The sequence below is a fragment of the Panthera tigris genome, chromosome E1 (genome assembly GCF_018350195.1).
Source record: "Panthera tigris isolate Pti1 chromosome E1, P.tigris_Pti1_mat1.1, whole genome shotgun sequence".
NCBI lineage: Eukaryota > Metazoa > Chordata > Mammalia > Carnivora > Felidae > Panthera > Panthera tigris.
Genome location: NC_056673.1, coordinates 10,495,921 through 10,512,928, shown reverse-complemented (window position 1 = coordinate 10,512,928; position 17,008 = coordinate 10,495,921). Strand labels below are relative to the sequence as shown.

Here is a 17,008-nt window from a genome sequence, read left to right as displayed (position 1 = left end):
GTAGACGCCCAGGGGGAATGCAAAGTGGTGGTGGAGACAGAGATTGGGATTATGTGGCCACAAAAGAAGGAATACCACGGACTGTAGGCAGCCACCAAGAGCTAGGAGAGAAGCATGGAACGGATTCCCCCTCTGAGCCCCCAAGAGGGAACCAATCCTGCTAAGTCCTTGATTGGAGACACCCTGCCTCCAGAACTATGAAAGAATGACCTTCTGTGGTTTCAAGCCATCAAGGTTGTGGTAACTTGTCACAGCAGCCATAGGGAACTCAGACAGGTGCATGCCATGGGTATGATTTTGATAGTGACCTTGATCATCTGGTTGAGGGAGCGTTGCCAGTTTTCTCCACTTTAAAGTGACGAATCCCCCACCCCGCCCCCACTGTTGCAGGCTGTGCCCTTTGGAAGGAAGTCACTGTGCACAGCCCCCTTAGGGAGTGAGACATGATGCTTCCCATCACAAGGAGGCTTTGTTGCTGTTGTGAAAGCGACTTCTGCCTCCAATATATTCATATATGGTATTACCAATGTAAAGGACTGGAATTATCTGTTGAAGAACTTGTCCATAGCAACTTTGTTAAATCCCCTTATGAATTCTATTAGCTTTCTTTCCCATTTGCTTAATTTGGATCGTGTGTAATTGTAACTGCAATTGTAATGCTTTGGCCTCTCTCTCTCTCTCTCTCTCTCTATATATATATATATATATATACAAATCTATATACACACACATATATCACACTTCCGTTCCACCTCTGGTTATATTGGCCAAGACTCCGGAATACTAGTAAAGAACGGCCGCGATTGAGTCAGCGTATATCCTAGGGTTTTTGTCTATTGGGACCCTCACCTCCTCCTCTGCTTTCCTGCATGTAATTCTGGTGAGACTATTACCAGTCACAGAGCCCAACCCTTTGGAGACAGGCCTGAGCGCATGGTCCAGGTCTAGGCAAACATTAGACCCTCTTTTCCTTCCCCGGGATGATTTTCCCAAAAGTGGGCAAGAAACCTCCATCGGACCACTCAAGTTTTCTCTCTGGTTTTTGTCTGTTTATTTGTTTGGAGCTAGAAGAGAGAGGGCCTTATTATCTGGTTTACAGGGTGGGAAAGAAAGGGGTGAGGGCTCCCAGAGGCAGCTCTGCCCAGCACAGGAAAAGAGAGGCTGCCTACGTAGAAAAAAATGAAACCAAGGAGAGAATCAAAACCGGTGGGAAGACGAGGGAAGGGGAGGAGAGATGGGGGAGAGGGAGAACAGTAAAGACCTTGCTTTAAAATCCCCGCATCCAAACTTCCTGGCTTGGGGGGCCCCAAACTTTATGCTTTCCATTTTCTTTGCTTAAGTTGGGTCGCTTCTGCAAGAGAAGGAATTTCCACTATTACAGAAATTACCCTATTCTGGTAACTAACGTCTGCGGGGCAAGGATCGTGTACCAGGCTGAAGGCACGTCGTTCACCGACACAACCTCATTTCATCGTCACCAGAGCCAGCGGTGGAGAAACTATTCCGAGTTTACAGAGGAGGCAACGGAGGGCCTAGGAGGCAAGCAAGTTGCTCTGCTCTCCCGGGGACCACGCGGCAGGTGTCCCTCAAATCCTCCTTTGTGGACGAAAAGGTTCTGGTTCTCCCACTTCAGGCTGATTCAGGATAAATACCCAAGAAGCCTGGCCGAACGGGAATCGTTCTGTTTGGGAAACGTGGGCTTGTCGCTCTATTCTGGTAGATTCTAAGTTCTGTAACACAGTTGGGGGGAAAGGGAGTACGCCAATTCCAAACCCAGCCTCAAAAGCGGGTGCTGGGCGCACTCCGCAGGGCGGGGGCCACCAAAGCCCAGGTGCCCGCCAAGGCGGGCGTGTGCTCAACCCGCGCCCCTGGCTGGTCGCCGGCCCCGTCCCGGAGCGAGGACTCGAGGTCCTTCCTGGCCGCACGTTTCAGAACCTGAAACCCCCGGGGCAGGCAGGCGCAGGGCCAGGGCGAGCCCTGGCGTCCGCGGCTCCGAGGGCCCAGCCCCCTGAACACTTTCTGGGTGCTTCCAGAACTTTTGCAAACGCTGCCTTCCCGGTAGGAGTCGCGTCCACAGCGGTGCAGAGGTGCAAGGGAGGCGCCCAAAGTCGCGTCCGGGCAGGGGGCGCGCACGGCGGGGCCCCGGGCTGCGGGCGGGCTCCCGGCGCGCGGCGGGAGGTCTGGGGCGGGGACTGGAGTGGGGGCGGCACTGCGCCCTCCAGGAGGCCATCTCCGCGCTCCCCGGCCGCAGAACTCCGGGAGCATGCAGGCTATAGAGGTGTCCGAGCCGAGCGGCCCCGGGGCCACCCCCGAGCGTCGTGAGCCGCGCTGCCAGCTTTTGCCCGGCTTCCAAGAGGAGCTGCGGGCGCTCCTGATTCTGGCGGGCCCCGCGGTGAGTAAGGTAGCCTCCGTCGGAGGCTGGGCCCGGCGGGTCGGGGGCCCGGCACGCGTGTCGCCCCGGGTGACCTAGGGGGAGGGAGGGGGTCAGAGCGAGCTGGCGGCAGACGCGCGGGCGCCCGGGGACTCGGTGCCCAGAGCCGCGCGGGCGCGCGTCCCGGTGCCTCCGCGTGCTTCCCGGGTCGCGCTCTGCACCGTCCCGGGGGCCGACCCGCCGGGCACAGGTGGCGCAGCTGGCCCCCGCCCGGGCATGGGGAGCCCCGAAGGAACCGGGACCTGCTGGCCTAAAGGCGCTCCACGGGTGCCTTCGCTGGGAGAAGATTCCAGCGAAGCAAGCCGGTTCCCGAGCCGCAGAACATTCGGGGAATCTGGTTGGCTTGAAAACCAGCTGTGGGGATTTCAGGGTAGCTAAATGGTCTCGAGGCAGGGAGGAGGAAGGTGAATTGCCCGTCTCTCTTGGATTTAGATCTCCGGACCCTTCGGGATTATTCTGTCACCCTCTGCACGAGGAAACCAGAGGCATCGTGTCTCTCACTCTCCTCCCCCGTTATTGTGTGTGTTAAAGACGTAGAAAGTTTTCAATGTGGTTCTCTGTGGGGCTGAGGTTTTTTTCTTGTCATTCTAAGGCTAGGGCTTTTTCTGCGTTGTCTATTTAAAAGTAATGTGGGTTTTGAAAGCCACAGGAACCACAGAAAAATATAATCCCAGCCCTGTTCTCCTGACAGTTTGGGTGGTTTTCAAGTGAACGGAGTAAGAGTCATTTCATTGGACAAGAAGGACCAGTGGGGTTTCAAGGCGGGAATAAGCTTTTGGCCACTTGGTAGGCGTTCTGCACCTGCACCTGCACCGGCTAAGGCGGTCACGTGGCACTTCCTGGCGTGGTGGCATCACTGGTTGAGGGATCTCATGATACCTGCTGTGGTGTGCCTGGGGGCAAGAGTAATGCCAGGGATAAAGCCGTGAAATGAAATTCTATCTAGCAGGAAGGTGTTTGTGAACCTCTTCTTGCAGAATGGAGAGAGAGAGAGAAAGCGTGGTTTGGAGTCTCTGTACCTGGGGGGCTATTCCCTGCTTTGATGTCAGAAGGCAGGTTGGCAAACGACTATGTGAATTTGAGTAGTTCCCGAACCCCTTCTAGCTTTTGTTTATTCATCCCTAAAATAAGGATAGAAATCTGGGCTTTGGCCCAATGTGCTGTCAGACTTGCTGTGAGAAAAGTCTAATGTAAGGCTGTTATTGCTCTAATAATACAACACCGCAAGGCGGCTTGCTGAGACCTAGCCTCTCCCAGGACAAGTCCTTCGTCTCTCTGGTCTCCATTGTAACCTGGTCTCCCTTGATGTAGGGGGACCTTCCAGGGATCAGCACTAGCCTGAGTTGTTGACCTGTTGGGCCCTTTGTGTTGGTTGGAACCCCTGGGTGTTTGTATGTATATGACTGTGTTAATTACCGATACAATGTGTATTACTTACAGACAAAAATAGAAAACCAGGACAAAGAAGGCAACAAAAACACTCTGAAAGTTCCCCACCCAGGCAATTTGGGAATTTCCTTCCAGCCCATTGGGTGGGGGTTTGTACCTGACTGCTTTACCCAATGTATATTACTTATAGACAAAAGTAGAAAACAGGACAAAGAAGGTAACAAAAACACTCTGAAAGTTCCCCACCCAGGCAATTTGGGAATTTCCTTCCAGTCCTTTGGGTGGGGGTTTGTATGTGACTGCTTTACCCAAAGAGGTCATACAGTGCTGTCACTCATTCAGTCTCTTTCCACACTCAGTGTCCCATACTAAGGCTCCATCAATTAGGTAGGATGCCTGGTCTGAATCTCCTCTTTGTGATTTTGTCTCTCCCATTGACTGCCTCCCCTCCAGCCTCTCATATTAACATGGATCCAAGGTAGTATTGAGGCCCAGGTATTAGGACTTACTTCTCTTCCACTCCGAATGAACTTCAGATGAGGCCTGTAAGAGAATATGCCTAATGCAAGGGAACAAGGTGCATATCAGAGAACATGTCGGTGCATGTTCCATTTATTCTGCAGAAAACGTATTTGTGAGGGAGGGAGGTGGTGGTTGAAACTACCTAGCCTTGGGCTTTTCTACTTTGTCTTTGTCATTAGCATTTTATCTTCACTGCCAGGCTGAGTCAGAGTCCTGAAAAATAATCCCAAGGAGGGATTGCCTGCTCTCTAGGAGCACGGGCTGTGCGCAGCATTGCCGAGGGTGGAAAAGAAGGGGGAATCGCCTGGACCCAAGCTGAGGGAGCTTGTTCCCATCTGTGTGGAGAGAGGAATACTTGAAAGGGAGCTGGAGAACCTTCTAGGGCTGCAGGGCAGAACGACAGAGCGAGCCCCGCACGGTGAGGGGCGTCTGGACAGACAGGCTGGATGGCAGTTGGGAGAGACACCAGACCCGTAGGCTGATGGTTTGATTTTTATCCTATAGGCTGTGGGGAAATAATCAGCGGGCAGTACTTAGTGACGCATGTGAGATTTCGGCAGGAGCAAGCTTCCAGGAGGCAGAAGACGAGCTAGGCTTGGCTGATGAAGGTCTAAAAGAGGGGGAGGCGGGGCGCCTGGGTGGCTCAGTCGGTTACACGTCCGACTTCGGCTCAGGTCACGATCTCGCGGTCCGCGGGTTCGAGCCCCACGTCGGGCTCTGGGCTGATGGCTCGGAGCCTGGAGCCTGCTTCCGATTCTGTGTTTCCCTCTCTCTCTGCCCCTCCCCTGTTCATGCTGTGTTTCTCTCTGTCTGAAAAATAAATAAACGTTAAAAAAAAGATTAAAAAAAAATAAAATAAAAGAGTGGGAGGCACTCAAAGGGTGATGGGCATGAGGGGAAGGGAGTGGTCCAGGATCCTCCTTCATTGTCCCCTCCCTCACGCAGGCCTAGCTGTCTCTCCTCCGGATGCACCTGCTCACCTCCCCTCCTCCGCATTCCAGGTCTGGGCCACTACTGCCTTCAGCGTGTGTCTCCCTCTTAAAGGTTGGCCCCACCGCTCCACTTGGAGCCACCAATCTCCTCTTCAGATGTACTGTGTGAGCTTGTCCCCTTCCTTCGTTGGTCTCCGTGAGGCCCTCCAGTCTCTCGTTTCAGTCTCCCACTGGTCCTTCACCCAGCCTCCTTTCAGTGCCCCAGCCTTGCCTCAGACCCCCCGCCCTCCTGCCACTCGGGTGTTTCCTCTGCCCGGAACGTTCTTCCCAGACAGACCGCCCACCTTCACCATTCAGGTTTCAGCTGAACTTCATTTCTCCCAGAACCTTCTCGGACTCCCAGGCTGTGCTCTTGGAGCTCCTGCCTCCTTTGTAGCACCCATCACGTGTGTCACTGGCAGTGTTATTCCACGATGAACATCTTTCTGTGCTCCGCGGTGGGTTCCATTGGTGTAGGAATGGAGTGAATGGTGTTCCTGTTACTTCCGTCCGTCTCCCTAGTGCTTGGTGCTCCAAAGATGTTGACCCCAGTTGACCATCTGGGAGTCCGGTGACTTGCGTCCTACCTCTGTTACTAACCAGCTGTGTGACTTGGGGCTGGCGGCTCAGCCTGCCTGCCTGGATTTCCTCGGGTGTAGCCAGTGACCCCCGCAGGCTCCTTCCAGTGCTGGCCTCTCGCTCCAGGAGTAAGCTTTCAGGCATCCATGGGGGGGGGGGGGTGAGACCAGGGCCTTCTAGAACTGTCTCGTATGGCACACTGGACAGGCTCACACCCATTGCCTCCCCGGCATCTGGCCCTGGAGAGCACCCTTCCAAAGCGGCCACATAGCAAGATTTCCGTTTGTTGCTGTCTGGCCGAAAAATGAGCAGGGCCTCCGTGGCAGGAAGAAACAGATGCCACTTGTTGTTGTTTTTTTAATTAATTAAATTAATTTTTATTTAAACCCAAGTTAACATATAGCGTCATAATGGCTTCAGGAATAAAATTTAGTGATTCATCGCTTACATGTAACACCCGGCGTTCATCCCAACAAGTGCCCTCCTTAGTACCCATCACTGTTTAGCCACCCCCCACCCACTAGTTTGGGCATTTCCTTTTTTTTTTTTTTTTTGTTTGTTTAGTTTTGAGAGAGGGAGACACAGAATCCGAAGCGGGCTCCAGGCTCTGAGCTGTCAGCGCAGAGCCCGACGAGGGGCTCGAACTCATGAACCGTGAGATCATAACCTGAGTTGAAGTCGGATGTGTAACCGACTGAGCCGCCCAGGCGCCCCCAGTTTGGCCATTTCTATTGTGCATTTGACTACATGTAGCCATTGCCAGTCATGCTGTCGTGGAGGCAGCGGCCCCTGAGGCACCCGGGGGAACAAACCTGTGTCCGGAATTGGTTAATTCCCCAGGCACAGCAACGTGCCGTGTGATGGGACAATTTGGGAGGATCTTGTCCTTGACCAACACGTCCTGACTGGGTGTGCATGGGTGGGCGTTGGGGTGTCGAAACGCAGATCTCACAGCCCCACTGATGTCCGGAATCAGTCTCTTAAGCTGGGGACCAGGTGTTAGCCTTCTGATCAATATCCCCAGGTGATCCTTTAATTTTTTAAAAATTTTTGTTGAATTTATTTATTTTGAGGGGGAGAGAGTGAGCACAGGGAAGGGGCCGAGAGAGAGAGAGAGAGAGAGAGAGAGAGAGGATCCCAAGCAGGCTCTACTTTGTCAGTACAGAGCCCAATGCGGGGCTTGAACTAACAACCATGAGATCATGACCTGAGCCGAAATCAAGAGTTGGACCGTTAACCCACTGAGCCACCCAGGCACCCCCCTCAGGTGATCCTTATGTGTAGGGACCACAGCCACGGTCAAGAGCTTACCCAAAGGGCTTGAAACCAGGATATAAACGTTACGCGGTTAACAAACATCAACCCTGGAGCCAGGATCCTCCTGGGACTGAAGGTCACAAATGGCTGCTGTGTTGGGCGACCTGAACCCCATGTTACTGCCATGACCCCAGCAAGTGTTCAGTGGCCTCAACACCGCATCTCACGTGGGTTAGCTGAACTCAGCTAGACTTCCTGGCCTTTTCATCTAAGAAACATAACTATTCCCACTGGTGGACGGGACACTTGCCCTACAAAAATGCCCATTCCCTGCCCAACTACAAAAGGCGTTCTGTGTAGCATGATCAGTTAGAGCAGAATTGGGAAAGTGGCCCAGAGGCCTGATGATAGATGAGACTGAGCACGTTTTTACGTGAAGCCATGGAAAACAGCTCACATGTGGCCTGTGGGGGGACTGGGCACTGTGTCGTAGAAATAACGTTCCCGTGGAAAAGAGGAAAACAGATTCTGTGATACAGCCATTTGCCACTGTTTACATGCACGGAGGCTGAGAAGTTAGTGACCGTGATACTGAGTTTACTAAAAAAAAAAAAAAAGGACCCCATGATCTTTAAAGTTATACAAATTCACAGTCGAAGAGACAGCAAGGTCCCCTGGACGGAACCACAGAGAACATCTGTAAGGATGGTGACGAGGCCCAGATCCTGGCCCGTCCCACTGGCACAGGCCTACGGGGGGTACCTTGGCTCTAGGCTTAGGTTCTATAGGATTGGGTTTCCATGCCAACCTTTTTTATTTTCACCCCTGCCCCCAGCTTCTCGTTGTCTCCTGCCTGCTCTTTGGTTTTTGGCTTGCTTCTGCAATATGTTTTGAAAGCATCCCTTCTGCTCCATAGCAGAAGGTCGTGTCAGATGAGAAGTTGTGTCACTTGGGGGCCCAAGAAAGATGGAACCTTGTCTGAGGTCTGAGCAGGAGGAGTCCCTTTTCCCTTTGCCGATGGGACCAGCACAAGCTCCTCTGTGTCCCATCAGCTTGGGAAGGGGCCCTTGGGGCAGACCCTAGCAGCAGCTGTCAATCCTTAGGCCTCTGTTCTGTCTCCCAGAGAGTCGGGGTGAGAGCACATAAGCCTTCTGGGAAAGAAGGGCTTTCCCGAGAGGTACTCCACTGCTCTGGCAGGTGAGGGTGGGAGGTGTTTTTTAATTTTATTTTTACTTTATTTTTGAGAGAGAGAGAGTGGGGGAGCGGGAGAGACCGGGGAGACACAGAATCCAAAGCAGGCTCCAGGCTCTGAGCTGTCAGCACAGAGCTCGACATAGGGCTCGAACTCGTGAACCGCGAGATCACGACCTGAGTGGAAATCAGAGGTTTAACCAACTGAGCCACCCAGGTGCCCTGGGAGGTGGCTTTAAATTAACCTAAGGAGAAAAAAGAAAGAAAAAAAAAAATTAACCTAAGGAGATAAGGTAAGTGTCCAAACATGTGGCTGCAGCCTTGGGGAGCAAGTCATGGTAGTTCCTGGAATGATGGCTCATTGTTCCAGAAGCTGAATTTGCCCTCCTTTCTGAGCCTTCATAGGATATAAGAACTAAACATGCTTGGCAGATTGGGGATGTCTCTCCCCAAGATTCCAGAGCCCGTTGACCTTCCAGCAGGATAACCTCATGTCTGCCTTAGGTGTTCCTGCCTGTGGAATTGATTGAAGGCGGCATTCTCTCTAGTCCTCACTAGGAATTTGGGAGAACAGGGGGGTTATCCCAGGAGGCAGCCTCTGACAACTTCAGAGAATGTACACATGTGATGTGCGGCCTGAGACCCTGCAGTGAAAAATCAATTTAAAAAGCTAGAAAGTTCTCAAAAATGTGATTCTGGGGGCGCCTGGCTGGCTCCAAGGGTTGGACTTCCACTCAGGTCACGATCTCATGGTTCGTGAGTTCGAGCCCGCATGGGACTCTGTGCTGACAGCTCAGAACCTGGAGCCTGCTTCGGATTCTGTCTCTCTCTCTCTCTCTCTCTGCCCTTCCCCTGCGCTCACTCTGTCTCTCTCTAAAAAATAATTAAAAAATGTTTTAAAAATGTGATTCTGGTAGCGGTCGCAGATGAACCTTTTACCATCCTTCTGGAAGCCTACCTGAAGTTGCGTGTTGGCCTGTGAAAGTTGGCAGAGGCCGATACCAGCCAGATTCCGTTACTGGCGTTGATTTGCAGAGGGTGGGGGCGCCCCGACCCCCGTCCCCCGGCCCTCACACCCTCCTTCGGCTGTGACAGTTGGGACACTCACCCGCAACTCCTTTTCTGTCTCTTCCCAGTTCTTGGCCCAGTTGATGGTGTTTCTGATCAGTTTCGTGAGCTCCGTGTTCTGTGGCCACCTGGGGAAGCTGGAACTGGACGCCGTCACCCTCGCGATTGCGGTACGTAGGGGACTTTATAACACACGTTTCTGAAAGCCGTCTGTCTTTCCTCTTGCTGCTGTTACGAGGTGTCGCTATTTAATGGCCTAAAACAACCCAGCGTATCCTCTTATGCTGCTGGAGGTCAGAAGTTGCCAAGGGGTTTCACTGGGCTGAAAACACGGTGTTGGCGAGGGCGGTAACCATTTTTCTGTCTGCAGCTATAATTCTCCTTTGCCACGTAACCTCACGTTACGGGGTTCCGGGGGTTGGGATGGGACATCTTTGGAGGGCCCTTACTCCGCCTCCCACATCCGTGAATTTGTAATCCGTGGCGCTCTGGCCTTCGGTTCTTGGTCCCACATCTGGGAGGAGGGAATCATAAAGCGGGGGAGGGGGTGAAGTCTGACTTCATCAGGAGAAACTGTGACACCCCCCACCTCCGCCTTGACTTCCATCTCCCTGACACGGAAGTGGAAGATGGAATCCTGGATCCTAGTGTCCAAACCTAAAATTGGGAGGAACCCCAAATCCTCCGTGTATCCTGGATATGCGTCCCCGAAACCAGAGAGAGATGTCGTTGACCTCTGCCAGGGGCTCAGTGGCTATGTCTGGCCAAACGACCCTGCCAACTTCTTTGGTTTGGCCAGCGAGGTGTCTCTAGGAAGGTGGATTCGGTGGCTTGTGTGCCCCTGTTCAGCCTCCCCAGTTCCCCCTTGGTGCTCTCTGCTAAGGTACACGTCCACCTTACTTAGCCATTGGTGTTTGCTACCTCGGAACTGGGCAAGACTACTCTGAACCGGGTCTTGGGTATATAGGGGTTGTCTTGCTTTTGAAAACAATGTGAGAAACCCCCAGGCTTAATTATTCCTTTGTGGTTTTAATGTTTGGAAATCCGGGAGGGACAAACGCACCTGGCAAGCCTCTGGCAAAATCTCTGTAGCCGAGCAAGCACAAGAAAGCTGTCCTTCGGGGCGCCTGAGGGGCCTGGTTGGTTGATTGTCTGACCCAGGCTCAGGTCATGATCTCACGGTTTGTGAGTTCGAGCCCTGCCTCAGGCTTGCTTCCATCAGTACAGCTTTGGATCCTATGTTTCTCTGCCTCTCTGTCCCTCCCCTGCTCATGCTTGCGCTCACTCTCTCAAAAATAAACACTTGAGAAAAAGAAAGCAAGCAAGCTGGTGCTTCTAGGCTGAGTCCAGTTTGGGGCTGTTGTCTCTAACCTCCCCGCAGACTCAGGTAGAGGTAACAGGTTCCAGACATCCTGTGATGCCACTCCCTGGTGTTGGGGGTGCTGCCCTGGGCTCCCCAAAGCTCCAGGGACCCTGGGGTTTAGTTGCCGACCCTGGTCAAGACAAGTACACCTGGAAGCCCTCTGGCCTTGGCTCCGGGGGCTTGATTCTGAGCCCTCAGAACCCTTTGGGATATTGTAACAGGCCGTACTTGGCCTTGAGCAGGGGGACTCACCCAGAACTGCCACCCCACCACATTACGTTGCCGTTGAGAAGGATTCACGTTCCTCTGAAGTCAGGAAGCCAAACGCCTGGGACTTAAGAAAGCAAAAGGCTTTGTAGTGACCTCTGGCCGAGACGTTTCCTCTCTCTCGACTCGTACGCGTCCTTTAATTAAAGTGGGGCCAGTGGAGGGGCTCCGGGCGGAGAATGGGGCTGAGTAGGCCCACTGGTGAGGGTTGTTGGAGGCTCGAGGCTGCCTCTGATCAGAGCAGACAGAGAATATGCCTTCCCGTCTCCTTGCGTTTCTTGGCAGATGATCAACGTCACTGGAATCTCGGTGGGCTTTGGCTTATCTTCTGCTTGTGACACCCTCATCTCCCAGGTAAACGGAAGCCCCAGGTGACTCTCACAGTGACCCTGAACATCTTCTCCGGAGCGTAGCCGGAAGGTCCCCAGTGGCAGGAAGGGAGGGCCGTGCGCACGGCGGGGAGGGACTTGCTGACGGCCAGCCTTGTGACGTCTGGCCAGCCGTCATTTCCACTTTCCGGTGCCTGCTTTCTTTGAAGCATGGCTGGGTGTCTCGCAGGCTTGTGCACGGCCACCTTATGTTGCCTTTTGACCACATGGGACATTTTGTACGAGTCCCTTTTATCACTTCCCGCATCATTGAGTCTGGCACGGTCCCCGTGGGTCTCAGACTTGAGCGTCCCTCTGAGCTACCAGCGGGGCTTGCCAGAGCAGGCTGGTGGCATCCTGGTAACTGCTGAACGAGCGGGTCTGGGGTGGGGGAGGGGCAGAGGGCCACGTCTGACCTGCTCTCTGCCAAGTCCCATGGTGGTAACTATTCTCTCTATAGCTAGCTTCAGGCTCCCGTACAGATGTCACTGAACACGTCCCAGGGAGAGATGGCACAGAGTTTTTGGCTTCTGTAGGCCCGTAGGAGCTGGCTTCTGCGCGCACTGACCCTGTTTCGGCAGGTGGGGGGCAGGGCCCGAGATACTGCACGTCTAGGAGGTTGGTTTCCAGCTGATGCAACCCTGACTGGTCTTTAGAATCACACGGAGAGGGGCGCCCGGGTGGCTCAGTCAGTTAAGCATCTTTGGCTCAAGCCATGATCTTACGGTCCCTGAGTTCAAGTCTCCCCGCGTCGGGCTCTGTGCTGACAGCTCAGGGCCTGGAGCTTCCTTCAGATTCTGTGTCTCCCTCTCTCTCTGTCCCTCCCCCGCTCATACTCTGTTCTCTCAAAAATAAACAAACATTAAAAAAAGGAAAAAAAAGAATCACATGGGGAGCTTTTAAAAGTGATTGATGTGGGGCACTTGGGTGGCTCAGTCTTGAGCATCCGACGTCTGCTCAGGTCATGATCTCGCGGTTCGTGAGTTCAAACCCCACATTCGGCCTGCCACTGTCCGTGCATAGCCCACTTCAGATCCTCTGTCCCCTCACCCTGCCCCTCTCCACTGTGCTCTCTCAAAAATAAATAAACAGCAATGACTGATATCTGGGTCCTACCCTGGACCTGTTAAATCCAGACTCTTTTTTTCTTTAAAGTTGATTTATTTATTTGAGATAGAGCAGGAGGGGCAGAGAGAGAGAGAGAGAGAGCGAGAGAATGCCAAACAGTCCCTGCACAGTCAGCACAGAGCCCCAGCTGGGGCTCAAACTCACGAACCATGAGCCCACAACCTGAGCGGAAACTAAGAGTCAGACATTCAACCGACTGAGCCACCCAGACGCCCCTAAATGTAGACTATCTTTAGTGGAACCCTGGTGTCAGTGTTTTAAAAATGTTCTCCAGGTGGGGTGCCTGGATGGCCCCATGGAGTGTGCTACTTTGTTTTTAATAACGTTTATTTATTTTTGAGAGAGAGACAGAGTGCGAACGAGGGAGGGGCAGAGAGAGAGGGAGACACAGAATCTAAAGCAGGCTCCAGGCTCTGAGTTGTCAGCAGAGAGCCTGACGCGGGGCTCGAAACCATAAACCGCGAGATCATGATCTGGGCCAAAGTAGGACACTTAACTGACTGAGTCACCCAGGCGCTCCTTTTTTTTTTTTTTTTTTAATTAAGTAAACACTATACCCAACGTGGGGCTTGAACTCCCCACTCTGGGATTAAAAGTCGCATACTCTGGGCACCTAGATGGCTGAGTCGGTTAAACGTCCGACTTCGGCTCAAGTCATGATCTCATGGTTCGTGGGTTCGAGCTCCGCGTCAGGCTCTGTGCTGACAGCTCAGAGCCTGGAACCTGCTTCAGATTCTGTGTCTCCCTCTCTTTCTGCCCCTCCCTTGCTCGTGCTCTGTCTCTCTCTGTCTCTCTCTCTGTCTCTCTCTCTCTCTCTCTCAAAAAATGAGCATTAAAAATAAAAAAATTTTTTTTTAACGTTTATTTATTTTTGAGACAGAGAGAGACAGAGCATGAATGGGGGAGGGTCAGAGAGAGGGCGACACAGAATCCGAAACCGGCTCCAGGCTCTGAGCTGTCGGCACAGAGCCCAACGCGGGGCTCGAACTCACGGACCGCGAAATCATGACCTGAGCCGAAGTCGGCCGCTTAACCGACTGAGCCACCCAGGTGCCCCTAAAAAAATTTTTTTTAAGGAAATCGAAAAAAAAAAAGTTCTCCAGGTGATGCTAATGGGTAGTCAAGTCTGAGAACCACTAACGTAAAGAGCGTGGCAAAGTCATGACTGAAGGCCTTTGGGGGGTAAAAGGGGTGCCATTTCTGTACTCATGGGTTTGTTTGGACCGTGTGCACCTAGACGTATGGGAGCCAGAACTTGAAGCACGTGGGGGTCATCCTGCAGAGGGGCACCCTGGTGCTGCTTCTCTCCTGCTTCCCCTGCTGGGCACTCTTCGTCAACACCCAGAACATCCTGCATCTCTTCAGGCAGGACCCAGCCGTGTCCAGGTAAGATGGGCCCATGCCATGGGGGGGTGGGGGGTGGGATTGGGTCCATCTTGGCAGAAAAACGGCCCTATCCAGGTTCAGCCTCTGGGAATTACAAAGGCTGGCATTATGTAGTGCTTTTCATACCTGGCAAGCAAGGTCTAGACCCTTCCTTATTTGGGTGACTTCAGGGTACATCGTTTATACTGAAATAAGGTTTGCAAACATCCTCCGCTCAAGATAGGAGTTTAGGGCATTTGTTCACAGTTTTGTGATTCTTGACCCTGGTTGATACTAAAATCACCTGGGTGCCTTTAAAACCCGCCCGTGCCCGGTCCCCCTCCCCCGTCGGCGTTCCGTGTGAATTGGCCTGCGGTGTGGCAAGGGCATCAGTGTCTTTCAGAGTTCCCCTCGAGGATTCTCATGGGCTGATGTCTTTGCCACCTGCTGGTCGAGTTAATCAAGACCTTTAAAATAAAGTCCTTGTGCTAGACCCGCGGCGGTGAACCTAGGGGGCGTTTAGCCATGTTGGGAGGCATTTCCGGGGATCAGGACTGGTTACTGGGGCTCTGTGGAGACATCGCGAAACATCTTTCGATGCACAGGTTCGTTCCACGGTGGGGAATTCTCTATCTGGCCGTAGTGCCGAGGTTGAAAAACCCTTTCCTAGACCTAAAGATTTGGAAGGACCAAGAGAGGCAGTTTTAAGAGGACAAGGTCTAGGTGTCTCTCATTTTCGCATTTGCTCCAGCAGTCGAAACCCATTAATTCAGAAAGAGCCAAGAACAGGAAAGATGGTTTTCGTTAGCTTCTCCTACCCACCCTTGCCTCACAGAGACCTCTGTGGCCTTTTTTTGCTTTTCGTTGTACAGGCTTACCCAGGACTATGTCATGATCTTCATTCCTGCCCTGCCTGTAAGTTTTCAAGGGTTACAAGGTCCCCTTCTTTTTTTTTTTTAAGTTTATTTTATTTTGAGAGAGTGAGCGAGCCACAACGAGTGGGGAGGGGGCAGAGAGGAGAGACAGGATCCCAAGCAGGTTCCGTGCTGTCAGCGCGGAGCCCGGCTCAAGGCTCAGTCCCACGAACCGTGAGATCACGACCTGAGCCGAAATGAGGAGTCGGATGCTTAACTGACTGAGCCACCCAAGCACCCCATGAGGTCCCCTTCTTGGGGTTTACTGGTGGAAGGCACCTGAGCTACCTGTGGGCCCAATGCATTGGGTCAGTCTTCTGTGATTCACATGTGTGATGTTGGCTCCTTTAAGAAGTGGGGTTTTAATTATGCCTGTAGAAGACACAAACGTGTGTCCCTTGAGAGACCCCGGGACCGAGGCAAGTTCAGTGAACCACGGTCTTGAACTTCTGCCGCTGGAGGGGTCTCCAGGATATCCTCCTCGGAAAGGAGTTCAGCCTTTTTTTTTCTTTTTTCTTCTTTTAGATAAGGGTAAATTCTTTCCCGTGTCAGAACTCCTTAGGGCCTCACTCTGAACCTTTAGATTTTTTTTTTTTCCTTGCTGAGTGTGATCACACACAACCCTGAGTGTATGTTCATGTCTGACACAGAAGCTCGCGGTCAGTGAACAATTAAAACTATTTTACTCCGTTGGGACGGCGGGGCTGCGTGGGTTTGCTTGCACTGCCCTGACAACACGCCGCAGACTGGATGGCTTAAACGTTTTCTCACACTATTGGAAGCTGCAAAGTCTGAGATCAAGGTGTCGCAGGGTTGATACCCTTAGGGGCCTCTCCTTGGCTTGCAGACCACCTCCTGCTTGGCTGCCTCTTCTCGCGGCCATCCCCCTGTGTGGGTGCAGCCGCGGTGTCTCTTGTCTTCTTATCAGGACCTCAGTCCTGTTGGGTTAGAGCTCACGCTAATGGCCTCATGTTAACGTAATCACCTCTTTAAAAACTCCCCAAATACAGCCACATTGGGGGTTAGGTCTTCAACATACGAATTTGGATGGCTGTAATTCAGCCCTTAAAAGTAGCCGTCTGCCGTCACAGTTGGCATTGTGGCTTTTAATTTACCCCGAAGCCTTTAAAGTTTAATATTCTCGGGGTGTCTGGGTGGCTCGGTTGGTTAAGCACCCAACCCTTGGTTTCTGCTCGGCTCATGAGCTCATGGTTTGTGGGATTGAGCCCCGAGTCAGGTCAGTGCAGGGCCTCCTGGGGGGGGGGTCTCTCTTTCCCGTTCTTTCTCTGCCCCTCCCCCATGTGCACGTGTGCACGCTCTCTCAAAATAAATTTCTGAAAACGTTAAAAAAAGATAAAGTTCCGTATTATTTAGTTATGCCACCAAATAGGACTGTTACTTGGTCTATAAAAGGGGTGCCCCCCCCCCCAGAGTTTGCCCAGGGGCCTCCTTTACAGCCCCACTGTCCCCCAGAAGGCTCCTTGTCATACTCCCAAGGAAACTGCTCTCCCAGGCCCTGGGGTCCCTTGGATGCTGTTCATCCATAAGAGATGTTTGGAACGCCCTGGCCCTAGACACCTCGGCTCCCGCCCCCCGTCCCTGTCCCCTTCTGAGACGGCATGCCTCTGCGGGTCCACGGGGGAGCAGAGGGCAGCCAAGCCACGGCTCCCAGCTCCTTGCTACATGGCAAGGCCAAGATGTTAACATTCGTTTCTTCTTCTCTTGTAGGCAATCTTTATTTACACGTTACAAGTTAAATTTTTGCTCAACCAGGTAATGTAGACTCTCCTTTTTTCTTTGGGGGGGGGCGGTTCATGGGAGTTTATGGCTTTCGGGGATCGGGGCCCTGAAAACATTCATGGATAACAGGGTGGGGAACCTCACCTGCTGGGGGCCACCGAAACACGTTTTCCCGTGTGGTGCGCTCAGGACTTCGGTGTGGAGAAGTTTACCAAGTGAAATCAAGGGAAGGGTATGTTCTTGTTGGCTCTGGAACATTCTTCTCTGATTCCCCCTTGGAAATATTGTCATTGGCAGGATAAGGGGTAGCACTAGCGTTCTTTGGCTCCATGCTGTTACCTGGCTCTCTGGAAGTGAAGGGTGTGTGCCTGTGTCCCCCAGAGGGTGCCGGGCAGGCTCCAGGGAGCCAACCTCTCAGCTCCTCTCAGCCTGTCTGAAAGGCCCGGCTCTCCTCA

The 17,008-nt window shown here is 52.8% G+C and overlaps 1 protein-coding gene across 2 annotated transcripts in view; it reads left to right on the top strand.

Annotated features, from left to right (window-relative positions):
• The first annotated feature begins 2,203 nt into the window (after window positions 1-2,203).
• The window catches only part of LOC102963646 (multidrug and toxin extrusion protein 1), a 37,099-nt gene continuing 22,294 nt past the window's right edge, over window positions 2,204-17,008 (top strand). The window contains exons 1-6 of one of the 2 annotated variants that reach the window (XM_042965890.1): window positions 2,204-2,392; window positions 9,477-9,578; window positions 11,324-11,392; window positions 13,772-13,920; window positions 14,772-14,814; window positions 16,542-16,586. In XM_042965890.1, the coding sequence (XP_042821824.1) occupies window positions 2,264-2,392; window positions 9,477-9,578; window positions 11,324-11,392; window positions 13,772-13,920; window positions 14,772-14,814; window positions 16,542-16,586 (537 nt within the window). In that variant the 5' untranslated portion in view covers window positions 2,204-2,263. Of the gene's footprint in view, window positions 2,393-4,367; window positions 4,398-9,476; window positions 9,579-11,323; window positions 11,393-13,771; window positions 13,921-14,771; window positions 14,815-16,541; window positions 16,587-17,008 lie in introns of those variants that run through there. The other variant, XM_042965891.1, reaches the window with a different exon arrangement.